Source organism: Terrapene carolina, unplaced genomic scaffold (genome assembly GCF_002925995.2).
Source record: "Terrapene carolina triunguis isolate 2854851 unplaced genomic scaffold, T_m_triunguis-2.0 Scaffold613, whole genome shotgun sequence".
In the NCBI taxonomy this organism is placed as follows: Eukaryota; Metazoa; Chordata; order Testudines; family Emydidae; genus Terrapene; species Terrapene triunguis.
The window spans coordinates 6,676,450-6,694,746 of NW_020664964.1; the positions used below are offsets into that span (position 1 = coordinate 6,676,450).

Sequence of the window (18,297 nt, forward strand, 5' to 3'; positions counted from 1 at the left end):
CAAAGGTTTCACTTTCTAGGTACACAAGCTTCAACCTGTGCTATGACCCTATCATAATCAGTGCTATCCATGAGTGAGAGCTGGAAGCTATTATAAATATTTAGAGCATCTACATCAGCCACAGATAACATCAATTTTCTGGCACTACTCGTTGTCTGTGTTTACATAACAGGGTAGTGAGAGCCTATTATAAGCTTCAGCCAGTGTGTCTCTTGCAGCCAGGAACCCCACCTTCCAAAATAGAGACTGATTATTGGTCTTTGCAGCCACTGCCCATATCCTTACTTAGTAATGACAGTTAATCCACACATGGGGTGGGAGGGACACATGAGTTACAACTGCTTGAGGTGACTTTTGGGTTGAGAGTTTTTTGCCCAGGAATGTTAACAGATGCAACAAACTGCTAGAATTTCCCAGGTCAGAGAGGTCATATCAGCTGCTTAAAGTGGTGGCCAGAATACTGAGTTGAATCCATTACCTAATGATATCACTGCCCAGAAAAGAGGGACTATGAAATTGCCCACTTTTGAGAAACGACTGTCCTATTTGCTGGTCAAATAGTGGCAATCTAGGGAGGAGGCTTGATTTCTCTGGTATCTACAGGACTATGATTGCTGCTCTAGGCCATAGGTGTACTCTGATTTGAGAGATTCAGGCAAACATTCAGACGCTGAGAGGGTACCTGAAAATGAAAGACTCCTATAAAAGAAACCCAGACTTAATAGGTCTGCAGTCCCAGGGTACTTTAGCAGCTCCAGGATCACCAATAGCAGCCCTTCTAGCAATGGAAGATTACAACTGGCTATTGGAAGTTGCCACATCACCCTAGAAGTAGGATGAGTCTTAAGTCACATTCCAGCGTTGGTTATGGTGGAAAGTGCCCCCTTTTCTTTTAATATAACATATTTTTGTTTTTATCAAGATCAGAAACAGTGTTAAACTCAAGATTTAACTTTAGCCATTATAGTCAATTCACTATTTCTTTTTCTTAGCTGCTGACCTTTCAGATTCATTTAAGCATATTTAACTTTGATTTTTGTGTTTTTTGTACATGCTACTTTCTTTTATTCTGTTTCTGTTTTAAGCAGTGATGAAGGTATTAAAGCAAGATTTTGACATTGTCCATAACTTTCAAGATCCTGGGACTCTTAATTTTATTGATTCTGAATTGAGCTTGGGTACCTAGCATCAAATTTAGAAACATACAGTTAGGAGGGTGTCGTGCTTAAACTACTATCTATCTGATATTTCCTTCTTGAAAACTGAACTCCCTATCTTTCTTCCAAACCCTCTTTACTCCTCCATTTTCCATTACCCATAACCTGGAAGTCATCGTAAACTCCTCCCCGCCCCTTACATCGCAAATTCAGGTCTTTGCCAAATCTTTCATTTTCTTCCTCCAGCATTTCTAAGGTTCTGTCTCTCCCACCCCTCCCCTCCCCCCTCCCCCCCCCCGTCCACACATTTAAAACTTTTTTTCTATAGGCCCTCATAGTCTTCCCTTTGGCTGCTGTCACCTGCTCCTTTCTTGCCTCCCTGACACCCATGTTGTTACCCTTTTCCCATTCCTGTCCATTCAGAACATGGGCACTAAGAAAACCTTCCTCACTTGATCTAAATATTGCATCTCCCCATTATTCCTTTCTTCACTGAATCAAGTTTGCTTCTTGTGCTCCTCTTCTAGGCCCTGCATAACTATCCCTTCCTACTTCTACCCTTGTCTCTTACGTCATGTTTCACTCCTTTTACTCCACCCTTGATAGCCTTGATGCCTAGCTTGTCCACTTCTTCCACAATAATTTCTGTGCTTTTTTTCCAGGCTTCCCCTTACACATGGAACTAGTCTTTTCTGAACTAGTCTGCAAAGGCAGTACCCTCTCCTGTTTCAAATACCTCTTAATGTCCCACTTCTACTATAATGCCAACAAAAAGGTAGCCAACTCATATTGGCAAAGTTGAGGAGCTATTGAGAATAGCTTTATTTCTGTGTAACAAAAATGGAAGACACTGAACTAATAACATCTGTGCCAGTCATTACCTTGACCATTCTGTATATTGTATCCTTCTCTTCCATCTTTCACTGGTTTTGTCTTTTTAGATTATAAGTTTTTCATGGTACAGACTGTAGCTTCCTATATATCTGTACACCACCTACCATATATTGAATGATTTTACTGTATAAATGAGTGTCTTTCCTGGCAATTCTCTTGTCACATAGTCAGCGCAGACCTCCAACAAGATTAAACTAATTAAGGAAAAATTTACAGGGCAGAGTCCGTGGAGTAATTATAATGCTTTTGGTTTTGTGTGTGTGTGTGTGTGTACTGCATCTTCAATTTTCTATGGCTGGTTTTCTTCAGAGAAAAAGAAATATTTTGTGTTCAAGACAATACAGAGAGTCGGAGGAGAGACAGTACTTCTCTCGAGACAGTACATCTGTTCCTTTACTGTTTTGTTGTTTTAAGCAAAAGTCAAGGACGCTGACAGTGTTTTTTGTATGTGAAAAATCTGCTAATTAGGGAAACGAATCTGCACCACATTTATTTCTAAGTATATTTTTCAATGTTCTGTCTTTTGAGGGATTTCTGGGTCTGTAAGTGGACTATAAATTGGATTATTTTGTGTGTAAAAGCTGGGCTTAACTGATATTTGTTTTCTAGCTGTATAAAAGGCAGATTGAAGTTCCTTTCTTAGCGGGCTTACTTTTAATGTAAGGTAGATTTTTAAAATAGTGGATTGTGGTTTCCATGAAAATTTAGAGCGGGGTGGGCAAACTACGGCCTGCGGGCCACATCCGGCGCAATGCTCTGGGCAGTGGGGCTGTGAGCTCCTGGGGCAGCGCAGCTGCAGAGCCTGACCTGACCTGGTGCTCTGTGCTGCATGGTGGCGGCGGCAGCAGCATAGCCCGTCTGTAGCGCCACCAACCACCAATGCTCCAGGCAGCGCAGTAAGGGGGCAGGGAGCAGGGGAGGTTGGATAGAGGACAGGGGAATTCGGGGTGCTGGTCAGGGGGCGGGGATGTGGATGGTGGTCGGGTAGGAAATGGGGTTGAATGGGTGCAGGGGTTCCGGGGAGCAGTCAGGAAGGAGGGGGGGTTGGATGGGGCGGCAGGGGTCAGTTAGGGGCAGGGGTCCCGGGAGGGCCGTCAGGAATGAGAGGAGGGGTTGGATGGGGCGACGGAGGTCCGGGGGTAGTCGGGACAGGGAGCGGGTGTGTGTGGATGGGGCAGGGGTCCCAGAGGGGCCATCAGGGAATGGGGGGGTTGGATGGGGCAGGAGTCACGGGGGGGGGGCAGATAGGAGGTGGGGGCCGGGCTATGACCCCCCCCTCCCCTCACCGGCCCTCCATACAATTTACAAAACCCGATGCGGCCCTCAGGCCAAAAAGTTTGCCCACCCCTTATTTAGAGCATGTGCCATGCATTGTGTTGTGAAAGAGTTTACAATACAAATTAATTGAATTTGCAATGCGTCTTTGTTTGTTTTTAGGATACGATCACATGGACATGGCAAGGTCCAGGAGCGTAAGTCAATCCTATTTTATTCCCTCTGTGCTGCAGTTGCTTTCCTGAATTAGTTTGGTATTGTTATATGAAATTGTACAGGTGTGCTTTCAAATATTTTAACTCCATTCCCACCCAAAAATAGTCTGGAGATAGAGGGTTTTGAATAAGAAATGAATGACAGATTTGAATCTTGTAGACCAGGGATTGGCAACCTATGGCACGCGTGCCAAAGACGGCACGCGAGCCGATTTTTAATGGCACGCTGCTGCCTGCCCGAGCAGAGTGCCATTAAAAATCCTGCCTGGCCCGGCCCGCTCTTCTCCTCCCCCTCCCCCGCCATGGGGGCAAGGAGGCAGAAGCATAGGCGTGCGCAAGGGGTGTGCCCGTGCGCACGGGGTGTGCCCAAGCACACCCTGCCAAATGGCCCCACTCTCCCGGCGCGGCAAGCCGCGGGGTCCGTGCTCCCGGGCCGGAGCGCCCAGCCGAGCGCAGCAAGTCGCCAGCCTCTCCCCCGCCTTCCCACCTCTCCTGGAGCCCTGCCGCCGCGCATGCAGTGCTCTGGGGGCCGGGGCTGCGCGCTCCCGCGGGGCAGTGTTTGGCTCCACGGGGAGGCAGACACGCTCCCCGCTCATCCGGAGCCATACTTCCGCGCACGCAGCACTCTGGGGGCCAGGGCTGCGCGCTCACGCGGGGCAGTGTTTGGCTCCACGGGGAGGCAGACACGCTCCCCGCTCATCCGGAGCCATGCCGCTGCGCGCGCAGTGGTCTGGGGGGCGGGGCTGCCCGCTTCTGCGGGGCAGCGTGTCTGGCTCTGCGTGGAGCAGAACATGCTGCTAAGAGCCTCATGGTAAGGGGGCCGGGTCAGGGGGGTTGGATAAGGGGTAGGGGCAGTCAGGGGACAGGGAGCAGGGGGAGTTGGATAGGGGGTGGGGTCCCGGGCGGAGTGGTTAGGGACGGGGGGGGTCTCTGGAGGGGGCAGTCAGGGAGCAGGGGGGGTTGGATGGGGTATGAGTGTCCCGGGGTCTGCAGAGAAGAAGCAAGGGAAGGGCCTTGGGGAAGGGGTGGGTGGGTGGAATAGGGGCACACACACCCCTGACCCCCCCACACACACCCCCCGCCCTCAGCCCTGACTCTTGCACTGCCCCACATCCCCAGCCCCCCCACACCCCATGCACCCCACCACCCCCCCAGCCCCCCCCCACCCCCCCCCCCCCCCCCCCCCCCCACATCCCCACCCCCACCCTGAGCACCAAATGGGAGCTCCTGCGCGCGCACACACACATACCCCACATTCCCACCTGCACTCCTCGCACCAAATGGGAGCTGCCCAGGTAAGTGCCCCACACCCAAACCTCCTGCCCCATCCCTGAGCCCCATCCCTAATTCTAGCTCCTGGCCAGACCCTTCACCCCCAGCCCTGTGCTCAGTGTACTCCCACCCTCAGCTCAGTGCAGAGAGAGGAAGAGAATGGGCCAGAACCAGGGAGAAGGTAGGTACCCACTGTATGTGGGCAGGGCCGGAACCCCAGACCGTCAACGGGCTGAGCGGGTCTGGCAGCCGGGATCCCGGCTGGCAGGAGCCGGTGGATGAGTGGCAGTGGGCTGAGCCACTTAGCCCACTGCCGGTCTGGGGTCCCGACCGCCGGCCTCGCACAGCCCGCTGCCGGTCTGGGGTTCTGGCTGCCGGACCCTTGCCAGCTGGGGTTCCAGCCGCAGGCCCCACTCAGCCCGCTCCCGGCCTAGGTGAACAGAACCCCAGACCAGCAGCGGGCTGGTGGCGTAAGATCAACATTTTAATTTAATTTTAAATGAAGCTTCTTAAACATTTTGAAAACCTTGTTTATTTTACAATACAACACTAGTTTAGTTATATAATATATAGACTTATAGAGAGAGACCTTCTAAAAAACATTAAAATGTATTACCGGCGTGTGAAACCTTAAATTAAAGTGAATAAATGAAGACTCGGCACACCACTTCTGAAAGGTTGCCGACCCCTGTTGTAGACCAAGAGGAAAAGTGAATTCTATGGAAAATGCCCTTCCATTAGCCTCCTCCTGTATCTGAGCTATTAGCTTAGTGCCTTAATTGATCTTACCTGCTGTAATATAGCATCAAGATAAGAGGCTGTTTTTCAGGCAGCCAGAAATCTAATCATTTAAACCAGCACCTCAAACTGAATCAGAAACCAGTGTGGACTAAGGTGTAAGATGTTTTCTGGGAAAATATCTCTAAGTGGGCTGCCACACTCGATACTTCTGAAAGTTTCCTCCATACAGCTCTGTTCACTCAACATGGTACTTGCCAAATGTCAAGCAAAGAAGACTCTACATTTGTCTGTCCCCCACCAGAAAAGGGTCTGTTTCCTAAAGGCAAACAATCCATTCTGAATCCAGGCAGTCTGTGAAGTACATTGAAAACTCCTGACAACACAAAACATATACAACTCTGCTACTGACTGGAGGTAACTAAGATTCACCAGGCTGTTCCTCATATGCTTCAGTTCCTTGGTGAATTTAGTGCCTATGGGACTTCTGTAGCTATAGTGGAAGACAAAATATTTTAGAACCCTACTAAATCATTGGCTGCCTGAAGAGTAGTTTCTCAGTGCCGTCTGAAACTGAACTGGTTCTGTTATTTTCCAAGGCTAGACTAATAAAACAGGTCTTCTGCTTTTACACCTAACTTCAAAATAAAGGTGGATAATAGTTTGTTCCACAAGTCAAAACAAAAAGTCTCAGCAACTTCTGACTTTTTTATTTAAATGACATAGGTGTTGACCATGACGCTTTTTTAAAGCAAATTTGCTACTTTGTTAAAAGTATGTAAATGTGGACTTGTTACATAATGAATGTCACTTTTTCTACAGCTTCAGATTTCCCACTTTATTGCCTGGCTTTTAATATGCAATTTTGGAATAAACATTCTTAGATGGTCACAGAAACCAGTAAAAACACATGAAGGTGCAATCCAAAAGTAGTTTTATTTTTTAAAGATGCATCTTACCTGAAAAACATAATGTTAGGTGAAGAGTTCGGCATTCTGTGTATTGCTTATTTGCTATATTCAAAACTTGTCTTTTTTATTTTTTAAGGCTGGAAATTCTGTGGCTTACCTTGTGTCAGTTTCACAATTTTGTGGAAATTGAGGTTAGTATAAAAGCAGTAATGCTTTCTATTTTAGGCAATTCTAAACTTCATTTCTTGTAGACTGTGTATACATGATACACTATTATTTCTGCAGCAAAACAGTGTAATTAAAATGTATAATCAGACTTAAAATGTTAACACTGCATTGTATGCAGTCTGAATACGACTCACATTTTGGATAAATAGTTCTGTTGTTTGAAAGCTTGACTCACCAAAGTTTCAGCAGAACTAGCCTTCCTCTCCACTTACAAGATTAACCTCTTAATCACCATGTAGTTCTGTCTCTTATGCATAAGACTGCTTTCTAAAGGGCTTATTGTCATTCCAGTTAACATACTAATAACTATGTATATTTTATTTTAGATGTTAGTACTGATGTGCAACTAAGGATTTTCTTCAGGAGTAAAAGTAACTGCATACAATTTCTTCTCATCCAAACAAACTCTTACTTCATGCCACAAATGTTAAAGTTGCATAGTTAAGCACACAAGAATCAGGAAATGCAGAAGTTAAGGTTTCATGTACAACCTTAACTTTATTCTCTTGTGCATTTTTACTACAATATTCTTCTATTACATGATAACATACTCTTTTTCTCAAAAGATACAGTTTAATATACATTTTTCTATAGCATTGCTTATGTATTTTGTAGCACTTTGTACTGTATTTCATTCTTGAATGCTTATACTATTTTGATTGTCATAATTGTCCAGGGTATCTTTGATAGGTTTTTTGTTTTGTTTTGTTTTTTATGTTTTCTTCTCTCAGGTACATATTTTAATAACTTACCAGCTGTTTCTCTCATAACAACACCACCTTCTTTAGGTGCAGTAGATTCATAGATTAAGGCCTGAAGGCACCATTGTGATCATCTAATCTAATAATTTTGTAGAGGAGATGAGGCAGTTAGTTTGCAGTTAACACTTACTATTGCTCTGTTACACAATGTATCACTGGTTAAGTATAAGTTATTTTTAAAAACAATGTATGGCATAAATAGGGTAGCACACAGTACACGTTGCTAAACAAATTTGTCTCAGGCTGTAGAAACACTTGTACAATATCTTATTGGAGTATTTGCATGCAGTTAACTTCTGCGTTTCCTGATTTTTTTTCAGTGCTTAACCATGTGTTCTTTAATGTTCTCAGCATAATTAAATTAATTTCCCAGATTTTTTGTGAAAAGATAAAAAGTAGTTCCCCTCCAGGGCTTCAGAACTCTGCTGGCTTACAAAAATTGGCAAACAAATCTGGAACTATTTAACTAGAAAGCACTGAATCTTTGTCCTATGGCATTCTTGTGCACTTCATAGAGAGGTGAGCTTAAAAGTTATGTGGCAGGGGATGACATTTTATTCCTTAAGGTACATTAGAATGGAGCTCCCTCCTGTACACCTCCATAATGTGCATAGGAACATTACCTCAATTACTTTCACTTTACAACATCTATAAAGGGACTGGTACTGTTACCCTTTGTCATTCTTGCATAGTATCTTATGTTGTCCTTTGTCCAAATGTATGTTTATGTGGTAAATTGAATGGAAAATCAATATTACTGTTTACACAGTAAATTGCTTCTCGGAGAAATTAAGGGCAGCAGAATCAGGCTCTTGGCGTGCAGGAACCTTCTCTCAACCCATGCTCACTTTATTATCTTGAACTTTATATGTTACATAAAGTGATGCAGGGATAACTACTTTTAAGTCAGTTTTCAGAATAGCAGCCGTGTTCGTCTGTATCCGCAAAAAGAACAAGAGTACTTGTGGCACCTTAGAGACTAACAAATTTATCTGAGCATAAGCTTTAGTGGGCTACAGCTCACTTCATCAGATGCTTATGCTCAAGTAAATTTGTTAGTCTCTAAGGTGCCACAAGTACTCTGTTTTTTTTTTTTTTTTTTAAGTCAGTGGAATTAATTTAGATTTATACAGTTGTAACTGAGAAAAATGTGCCTTTATGGGGTTCTGAACAGAGAGAAGGTCACACTCCCTGTCCCAAAGAAGGATTAACTATTTTTATATTGGTGCACTTAACTTTAACAGATTGAGAAGGTTTCCAGATTTCAAAGTGGAATAACAATATTTAATCAGGTAGTGTTAAAAAGAAAGAAAGAAAAAGAAAAATTGAGACCCAAACAACCATCTCTTTCACAACTGGGTATTTGAAATAAATTGAAAAAAATTCTGCTACTAATTGAGATAAAGTAACTTTTATATAAAATATATTTCACAAGTTATATTTCTATGTTAAAGGGCTTTTAGTAAAATCTACATTTTTGTACATTTTGAACAAGTTTAAATAGAATCCATTCCAAATACATTTTAAAGTTCTTTACAGACATTATGCACTGGGTGTCTACTCAAGGATATTGTGCTTCCAGTGTAAGACAGCAAGGAACTCTTAGCTGTCAAAGGTACCTTGGTTCTTTAAATCAGTGTTTCTCAACCTTTCTGATACTATGGACTGGCTTGCTGCCTTCCTAAATGGTGTCAAAAAAAATCTCAGGAACCAGCACTGGTCCATGGACCTGTTGTTGGGAAACAGTGCTCTAAATCAGTGGTTCTCAAAGCCGGTCTGCCGCTTGTTCACGGAAAGCCCCTGCCGGGCCGGTTGCTTTACCTACCGCTTCCGCAGGTTCGGCCAATGAGGGGCTGCGGGAAGCTGTGGCCAACACATCCCTCGGCCCTCGCCATTTCCCGCAACCCCCATTGCCCTGGAGTGGCGAACCGCGGCCAGTGGGAGCCGGGATCGGCCGAACCTGTGGATGCGGCAGGTAAACAAACCGGCGCGGCCCACCAGGGGCTTTCCCTGAACAAGCGGCGGACCGGCTTTGAGAACCACTGTTCTAAATTACTGGTAGCTCACATACATTTTAACTTGCCCCTGGAATATCCAGTGTTGTCCCAGTTTCCTCTTTGGCTGGCTAAGACTGCCAGCTTCCATTTGATACCTATCCAGGAAGTAGAAATCACTTGATAGGCTTCCAAAACAAATTGTCTCCTTGAACTCTATTTTAAATTGGGTTTAAGAAAACATAATCTGTTCAAACTACTCTACTCTCCCAGTGTATTCAACAGTTCAAAAAATTGAGTGGATTTTCAAGAGTTTAGCTTTGGTTTAACGCTTTTCCCATTGAAATCAATCTGAGTTTTACCATGGCTTCAATAGAAGCAGAGGTAGGCCATTCTGAGTACTTTTCAAAATGCATGGGATTTTGCACAAAGCCCATGGGAGAGTTTGGTGCTTCAGATAGCTTTGGTTAGAAGATAAATTGGCCAAACTTATTAAAGTAACTCCTCCCTTAATGTCGTCCCGGTTAATGTTGTTTCACTGTTATGTTGCTGATCTGTTAGAGAACATGCTTGTTTAAAAACAAGAAGGAGTCTGGTGGCACCTTAGAGACTAACAGATTTATTTGAGCATAAGCTTTCGTGGGTAAAAACCTCACTTCTTCAGATGCATAGAGTGAAAGTTACAGATGCAGGCATTATATACTGACACATGGAGAGCAGGGAGTTACTTCGCAAGTGGAGAACCAGTGTTGACAGGGCCAATTCAATCAGGGTGGATGTAGTCCACTCCCAATAATGGATGAGGAGGTGTCAATTCCAGGAGAGGAAAAGCTGCTTCTGTAATGAGCCAGCCACTCCGAGTCCCTATTCAAGCCCAGATTAATGGTGTTAAATTTGCAAATGAATTTTAGTTCTGCTGTTTCTCTTTGAAGTCTGTTTCTGAAGTTTTTTTGTTCAATGATAATGACTTTGAAATCTGTAATAGAATGACCAGGGAGATTGAAGTGTTCACTTACTGGCTTATGTATGTTACCATTCCTGATGTCCGATTTGTGTCCATTTATTCTTTTGCGGAGGGACTCTCCGGTTTGGCCAATGTACATGGCAGAGGGGCATTGCTGGCACATGATGGCATATATAACATTAGTGGATGTGCAGGTGAATGAGCCCTTGATGGTGTGGCTGATGTGGTTGGGTCCTCTGATGGTGTCGCCAGAGTAGATATGGGGACAGAGTAGGCAACGAGGTTTGCTACAGGGATTGGTTCCTGGGTTGGTGTTTCTGTGGTGTGGTGTGTAGTTGCTGGTGAATATTTGCTTCAGGTTTGGGGGTTGTCTGTAAGCGAGGACTGGCCTGCCTCCCAAGGTCTGTGAGAGTGAGGGATCATTTTCCAGGATAGGTTGTAGATCGTGGATAATGCGCTGGAGAGGTTTTAGCTGGGAGCTGTATGTGATGGCCAGTGGTGTTCTGTTATTGTCCTTGTTGGGCCTGTCCTGTAGTAGGTGATTTCTGGGTACCCGTCTTGCTCTATCAATCTGTTTCCTCACTTCCCCAGGTGGGTATTGTAGTTTTACGAATGCTTGATAAAGATCTTGTAGGTGTTTGTCTCTGCCTGAGGGGTTGGAGCAAATTCAGTTGTATCTTAGGGCTTGGCTGTAGACAATGGATCGTGTGATGTGTCTTGGATGGAAGCTGGAGCCATGTAGGTACGTATAGCGGTCAGTAGGCTTCCGGTATAGGGTGGTGGTTATGTGACCATCACTTATTTGCACTGTAGTGTCCAGGAAGTGGATCTCTTGTGTGGACTGGTCCAGGCTGAGGTTGATGGTGGGGTGGAAATTGTTAAAGTCCAGGTGGAATTCTTCAAGGGCCTCCTTTCTGTGGGTCCATATGATGAAGATGTCATCAATGTAGCGCAAGTAGAGGAGGGGCACTAGGGGACGAGAGCTGAGGAAGCGTTGTTCTAAGTCAGCCATAAAAATGTTGGCATACTGTGGGGCCATGCGGGTACCCATAGCAGTGCCACTGACTTGAAGGTATAAGTTGTCCCCAAATCTGAAGTGGTTGTGGGTGAGGACAAAGTCACAAAGCTCAGTCACCAGGCGTGCTGTGGCCTCATCAGGGATACTGTTCCTGACAGCTTGTAGTCCATCCTCATGTGGAATATTGGTGTAAAGTGCTTCTACATCCATGGTGGCCAGGATGGTGTTTTCAGGAAGAACACCAATGCATTGTAGTTTCCTCAGGAAGTCAGTGGTGTCTCGAAGATAGCTGGGAGTGCTGGTAGCGTAGGATCTGAGGAGAGAGTCCAAATAGCCAGATAATCCTGCTGTAAGAGTGCCAATGCCTGAGATGATGGGGCATCCAGGGTTTCCGGGTTTATGGATCTTGGGTAGCAGATAGAATATCCCTGGTCGGGGTTCTTGGGGGGTGTCCATGTAGATTTGTTCCTGTACTGTAGCTCTAGTGGTTCTCCACTTGCGAAGTAACTCCCTGCTCTCCATGTGTCAGTATATAATGCCTGCATCTGTAACTTTCACTCTATGCATCTGAAGAAGTGAGGTTTTTACCCACGAAAGCTTATGCCCAAATAAATCTGTTAGTCTCTAAGGTGCCACCAGACTCCTTGTTGTTTTTGTAGATACAGACTAACACGGCTACCCCCTGATGCTTGTTTAAAGATGCGCAATGCTCCCTTATAACGTTGTTTGGCAGCCGCCTGCCTTGTCCACTGCTTGCAGGAAGAGCAGTCTGTTGGAGCTAGCTGGTGGGGGCTTGGAACCAGGGTGGACTGGCAGCCCTCCATCAGCTCCCCTAAGTTCCCTGTGCAGCAACCACCCAGCAGGCTATCAATTGCCAGGCAGTTCAGGTGTCCCTCCCCTCACTGCCGTGTGCTGCTCCTGCCCCTCTGCTTGGACCTGCTCCTGGGAGCCTCCTGTTTGCTGTGCAGGAGGTGTGGGGGAATAGAGGTGCTGATGTCAGGATGTCCCCCTCCTCCCGCTCCTGCCCCCTGCTCCTGTACCCATCTCTGACAGGGTTCAGGATGGAGGGAGCTTGCTTTCAGCAGCTGCTGTCTCAACTTGCTGATCTACTTAAAAAGGCAGTGTACTTAGGGTGGGGTCAACGTACTTAAAGGGGCAATGCGTGTCTCTCACTCAGTCACTCACAGACACATACACACACACGATGTGTCTCTCTCTCTCTTTCACCTGCACCCCCTGGTACTTCGGAAAGTTGAGGGAGTGGTGCGCTCCACTGGGATAGTGTGGGTTCATCATCATGTTCAGTTTCCGCAGGGAATGTTTGCAGCCACTGCCATGCGTCTATTGTGTCTCCACCCTCAATTCTTGCTTTCTTGTGGAGTGTGAGGCTACATTAACAACTATGTGTTAACTCTTGAGGGCTCAGCCGAGTGTTTGTTCATCATTTAGCAGGAAGGCATTCCCTGGGAAATATCCCACTCTCTGACTCCACCTCCTCAACCAAGCTTCACAATCATCATTGCTGTGTACAGTATTAAATTGTTTGTTTAAAACTTATTGTGTGTGTGTGTGTGTGTATGTATGTATATATGTGTGTGTGTGTGTGTATGTATGTATATATGTGTGTGTGTGTGTATGTATGTATATATGTGTGTGTGTGTGTGTGTATGTATGTATATGTGTGTGTGTGTATGTATGTATATATGTGTGTGTGTATGTATGTATATGTGTGTGTGTGTGTGTGTGTGTATATGTGTGTGTATATATATATATATATATGTCTTTTGTCTGGCGAAAAGAATTTCCCTGGAATCTAAACCCCCCCCCCCCCCCATTTACATTAATTCTTATGTGGAAATTGGGTTTGCTTAACATCGTTTCGCTTAAAGTAACATTTTTGAATAACATAACGACAACGTTAAGCGAGGAGTTACTGTACATGGCACCCACAAACTCTAATATTGGTTACTGCGACACTCATAGTGAAAGGTCTTGCTAGTAAAGAGTGTCAGTACTCTGTTGCAGACTACCAGACCTATTTAGCTAAATAATTTAGTAATATGGAATGTCTTCAGCAAAAGGTAGTGTTCAAAAAAGTTGCTTTAGCAGGTATAGGCTAGGCCTGGCCTGGCCCAAGATGTTGGATGCCCATTGATGCAGGCAATACAATGGTGAAAGCTGTGATGCCCATAGATACTCATGTCTGTTCGCTTCAGTTTTTGGGAGATTCATATGCTTTTATGCAGCATTTTCCATCTCCATATCTGATGCCTCGTTTGGGCAAGCTATCTTGCAGCCTCTTTTATATCTTTTAGAGGAAGTAAAGATGTTGTAATTCTTGTTATCTAAAGATACTAGGCCAGATTCTCCATTACAGCTAAACTGCACAGAACACAAGCCAGGAGGGATGGTAGTGCAAAGGATATTTTCAGTTAATTTTTATATGTTCTGAACAACTTGCAATGTGTTTGAGGGCTCTTGGGCTACTTTCATCATGTTGAGCTGCAATGTCCATGTGGGGCAGAAAACAGTGGAGGACTGAGGTAGCAGTCTGACCACTCGCTTCCCTTGCTACACTGGCAGAAGGGATAAGGGGGTTGTAGATTAAAACTCCCTAGATCAGCTCTGGGGTACCAAAGGATCATCCTCATACTGGCCTGTTTATTCATATTGTGATTGTCTAGTCTGCCCTTTTCTGTAACTCAGGCCATAGGACATGGTTGTATTAATTTCTGCTTCAAGTCCGATAGCTGTAGTTGAACTAGAGTATTTCTTTTGCAAAACCATCTAATCTTCATTTTAAAATTGCCAGCAGTGGAAAACTGGAGCTTACAAAGCTGTTCCACTGATTAATTGCCTTCCCTGGTGGTTTTTTTTTTTTTTTAAAAAGGTGAGCCTTATTTCTCGTCTGAATTTTCCTGGCTTCAGCTTCCATCCATTGGTTCTCATTATATCTTTGTCTGCTATACTGAAGAGCCTTCTGTTATCAAATATTTGTTCCTCAAGAAGGAACATATAGATTGTGATCAACTCACCCGTTAACCTTCTTTTTGATAAGCTAAATAGATTGAGCTCCTTGAGTCTATCACTCTAAGGCATGTTTTCCAATCTTTTAATCATTCTTCAGCTTTTCTCTGAACCCTTTCCAATTTTTCAAAATCCTTCTTGAACTGTTGACACCAGAACTAGACAGTATTTGAGTAACAGTCACTCCATTGCCAAATACAGATATAAAATAACCTTTCAACCATTACTCAGTATTCCCATTTGTAAACCCAAAGGTCGTATTAGCCCTTTTGGCCAAAGCATTGCACTGTGAGTTCATGTTCAGCTGATTATCTACTATGACCCCTGACTATGACTTTTCAGAGTTGTTGCTTCCCAGGATAGTCTCTACCCTCTTGTAACTATAGCCTAAATTCTTTGTTCCTAGATGTATGACCTTACATTTGGCCATATTGAAACACCTTGTTTGCCTGTGTCCTGTTTACCAAGTGGTCCAGGTCACTCTATATCAGTGACCTGTCCTCTTCGTTATTTGCCAGTCCACCAATCTTTGTGTCATCTACAAACTTTATCAGTGATGATTTTGTTTTCTTCCAGGTCATTGATAAAAACATTAGTGTAGAGCCAAGAACCGATTGCTGTGGGGTCCTGTGATTCCTCATTTACAGTAACACTTAGAGACTTGTCAGTTAGCTGGCTTTTAACCCATTTTATATGTGCCATGTTGATTTTGTATTCTAGTTTCTTCATCAAGATGTCTTATAGTTCCAAGTCAAATGCATTATAGAAGTCTAAATATATTACATCAATATTATTACCTTTTATAATCAAACCTATCATCTTGTAAAAAGATACCAAGTTAGTTGGAAAAGATCTAGTTTCTATAAACTCATAGTGATTAGCATTTAATTATATTCTCCTCCTTTAATTCTTTATTAATTGAATCTCATATCACCTGCTCTGTTGTTTTGCCTAGGACAGGGGTTCTCAAATTTAATTGCACTGTGACCCCCTTCTGATAACAAACATTGCTACACGACCCCAGGACGGGTGACTGAAGCCTGAGCCTGCCCGAGCCTCGTCGCCCTGGGAGGAGGTGGCCAAAGCTCAAGCCCCACTGCCCCAAGAGCTTCAGCCTCAGGTGACAGAGCTCAGGCTTTAGCCCGTGGTGGTGGGCTTCAGCTTCAGCCCTGGGTGACGGGGCTTGGGCTTTGGCCCCAGCAAGTCCAATGCCAGCCCTGGTGACCCCATTAAAACGGGGTCACGACCCACAGTTTGAGAACTGCTGGCCTAGGATTAATAGCAGACTGACAGGGCTATAGTTATCCAGATCTTCCTGCTTACCCATTTTTAATATTAGCACATTATTAGCTTTCTTTCAGTCCCCTGGAATTTTTCCAGTGTTCCAATAGTTACTGAACATCAACATTAATGATCCAAAGTGCTCCTCAGCCAACTCTTCTAAAGTTCTAGGGTGCAAGTTAGCTAGACCTGCTGATTTAAGTGTCTAACTTATTAGTGGCTGCTGTTTAATGTCAGACTGAATTACTGTTAGAATGAAAAGTATTTCTTCATATGCTGTATACATCTGCTTCTGTCACAAATACAGAACAGAAATATTTATTGAACACTTCTGACTTTTCTGCATTATGATTGACAATTCTACCATGTCTGTCTAGGAATGGACCAACACCCTTGTTAAGATTCCTTTTTGTTTTTGATATACTTTAAAATAAATAAATACAACCTCCTTATTGTCCTTAACTCTGCTTGTCATAAATTTCTCAATGTGTCCCTTTGCTGGTTTAAGTCAGCTTTAGTAACACATTATGTCAGAAGCCTCATTGGATTTGAGAATTTGACCCAGCATATCACTGGCCTCCCACTCTATTTAAAAGTTGAAATGTTATTCATACATCTGGATTTTTTGGTATGTTTGAATTGACTGAAATTTAGGAGCCATTGCTTTCCACTGATAAAGGAATTGATTTAGAAAATTTTAGCAGTAGAAGAGGTACTAATGAATAGTAAGAAAACTGTAAGTTACAGCTACCAGTACCACAGAGATCCCCAAAAAATTTTGTGTGAGGAAAATGTATGGTTTACTGCACCAGTAGCTCAAGAATGAAATCCGATGATATACCCTCAGAGCACAAGCGTTACAAGGTACTTCATTCATAAACTGTATACCTCTGACAAGCAAGTCATTTTCTCATGAGGCGCTTTAATACTCTTTTGTCATGCTGTTAAATTTTCAGTATTAGACACCTGTCGCATCCAGATAAGTGAGGGGTTGTCACCACCTGCCCTGCAACCTTGGGTGCCTCACAATGCTTTGATGTTGTAGCTCCCAACCTGAGCCACTCACAGAAAACCTGTTAGCATGCAGGTCACACGCTGACTGTGTATAGCTACCGCCCTGGCCCCAGCAGCCTGTCAGCAACACACCAGTCACGCTCTGGCTTCCACCAGCCTTGGTTACTACTTGCCGGTTGACCCCAACACACTCCCAGTGCCAAATTTTCCCAACAATGTGTGTTCTGCACTATCCAGGCCACTCCTGGATAGTTCAGTTATTAAAGGTCAGTTGCCCTTCAACAGTTTGCCACTTTAATTGGAATTCCCAAACAGTTCAGTTTAAACACAGCACTGGATTGGTTTGGATTAAAAAATGTTAATTTATTAACAAAAGAAGATAGGATTCTAAGTGAATTCCAGTATCAGGTATTAAAGTCAGAAATGGGGTACAAGAAAAATAAAGATGAAATGTTTTTTCATAGCTAAAACTTAATAATCTAAATATGGTTAAAGGTAAAATCCTTACCATATGTTTCCAGCAACATGGCTGACCAAATTCTCAGGTCAGGATCTCCCCCCAAAATCAAAGGGCTGGTTCCTTTGTTGTCTTAAATGAAAGAGAGAGAGCGAGTTTGGGGTTTTCTGTCACTTTCTCGTATAGTCCAGTTAATCTTTTAAGTGGATTCTTCTGAGGGTTACCCCTCAAAGCAAAGTTTATTCAAACAGTAAAGAAGGTGATATGGAGTCTGGTGGTGAAGGAAGCTCCCATGCTCTTTCTTCTCACTTGCGTTTGGTGAAATGCAAATGCCATTTCCTCTGCCTGCTGTCTCACAGACTGTCTTTACTACTTACCATATATACTCGTTCATAAGCCTAATATTTTTGGTAAAAAAGTGACGCATCAAAGCGCGGGGGTCAGCTTATAAATGGGTCTACACCAAAATTTGATGATTTTAAACTCTCTGGAATCATTGAATTGAATATCTAATACATTGTCGTTTTGTTTACCTGGCACGCCGCTTCCCGCAGCTCCCATTGGCTGAGAACGGCGAACCTCGGCCACAGGGAGCTGAGGGGCTCCATGCCTGCAGACGCTTCAAGTAAACAAAATGTCCCGACCCACCAACTTCTTACCCTGACGGGCCGGGAGCCAAAGTTTTCCAACCCTGAAATATAGGGTCGGCTTATGAAAGGGTCATACAGTTTTTGCTATTTTTACCTATCCATTTTGGGGGGTTGGCTTATAGACCGAACGGGGTAATGAACGAGTATATACAGTATATATAAATTGAGGTCAACACACATTTCTTCGTTCAGAAAACTTCTGCCTGGGCAAGGCTGCGTGGTTTTGAACATGTGCTAAGAACGGCAAGCCAGGAGAATTCATGACTTTACATGTGTTTCTACATACATTTCACCATGATATTATTGACCAGCGAGTTAGTTTTCATAAAGTATCTTTTGTACAAAGATTATTACAGTCGTGAGTAGGATGTGAATACGTGGTGCTTTCGATCACAGTACCCAAAAAGGGAGAAAAGCCAGAGACTCCATGATGTCCACTAA

The 18,297-nt window shown here is 44.0% G+C and overlaps 1 protein-coding gene across 2 annotated transcripts in view; it reads left to right on the forward strand.

The window, feature by feature from the left end:
* Positions 1-18,297, forward strand: part of LPCAT1 (lysophosphatidylcholine acyltransferase 1) — a 146,697-nt gene that overhangs the window by 30,258 nt on the left and 98,142 nt on the right. For both annotated transcript variants that reach the window (XM_026659250.2, XM_026659249.2), the window contains exons 6-7: positions 3,489-3,523; positions 6,599-6,653. In XM_026659250.2, the coding sequence (XP_026515035.1) occupies positions 3,489-3,523; positions 6,599-6,653 (90 nt within the window). The remainder of the gene's footprint in view (positions 1-3,488; positions 3,524-6,598; positions 6,654-18,297) is intronic.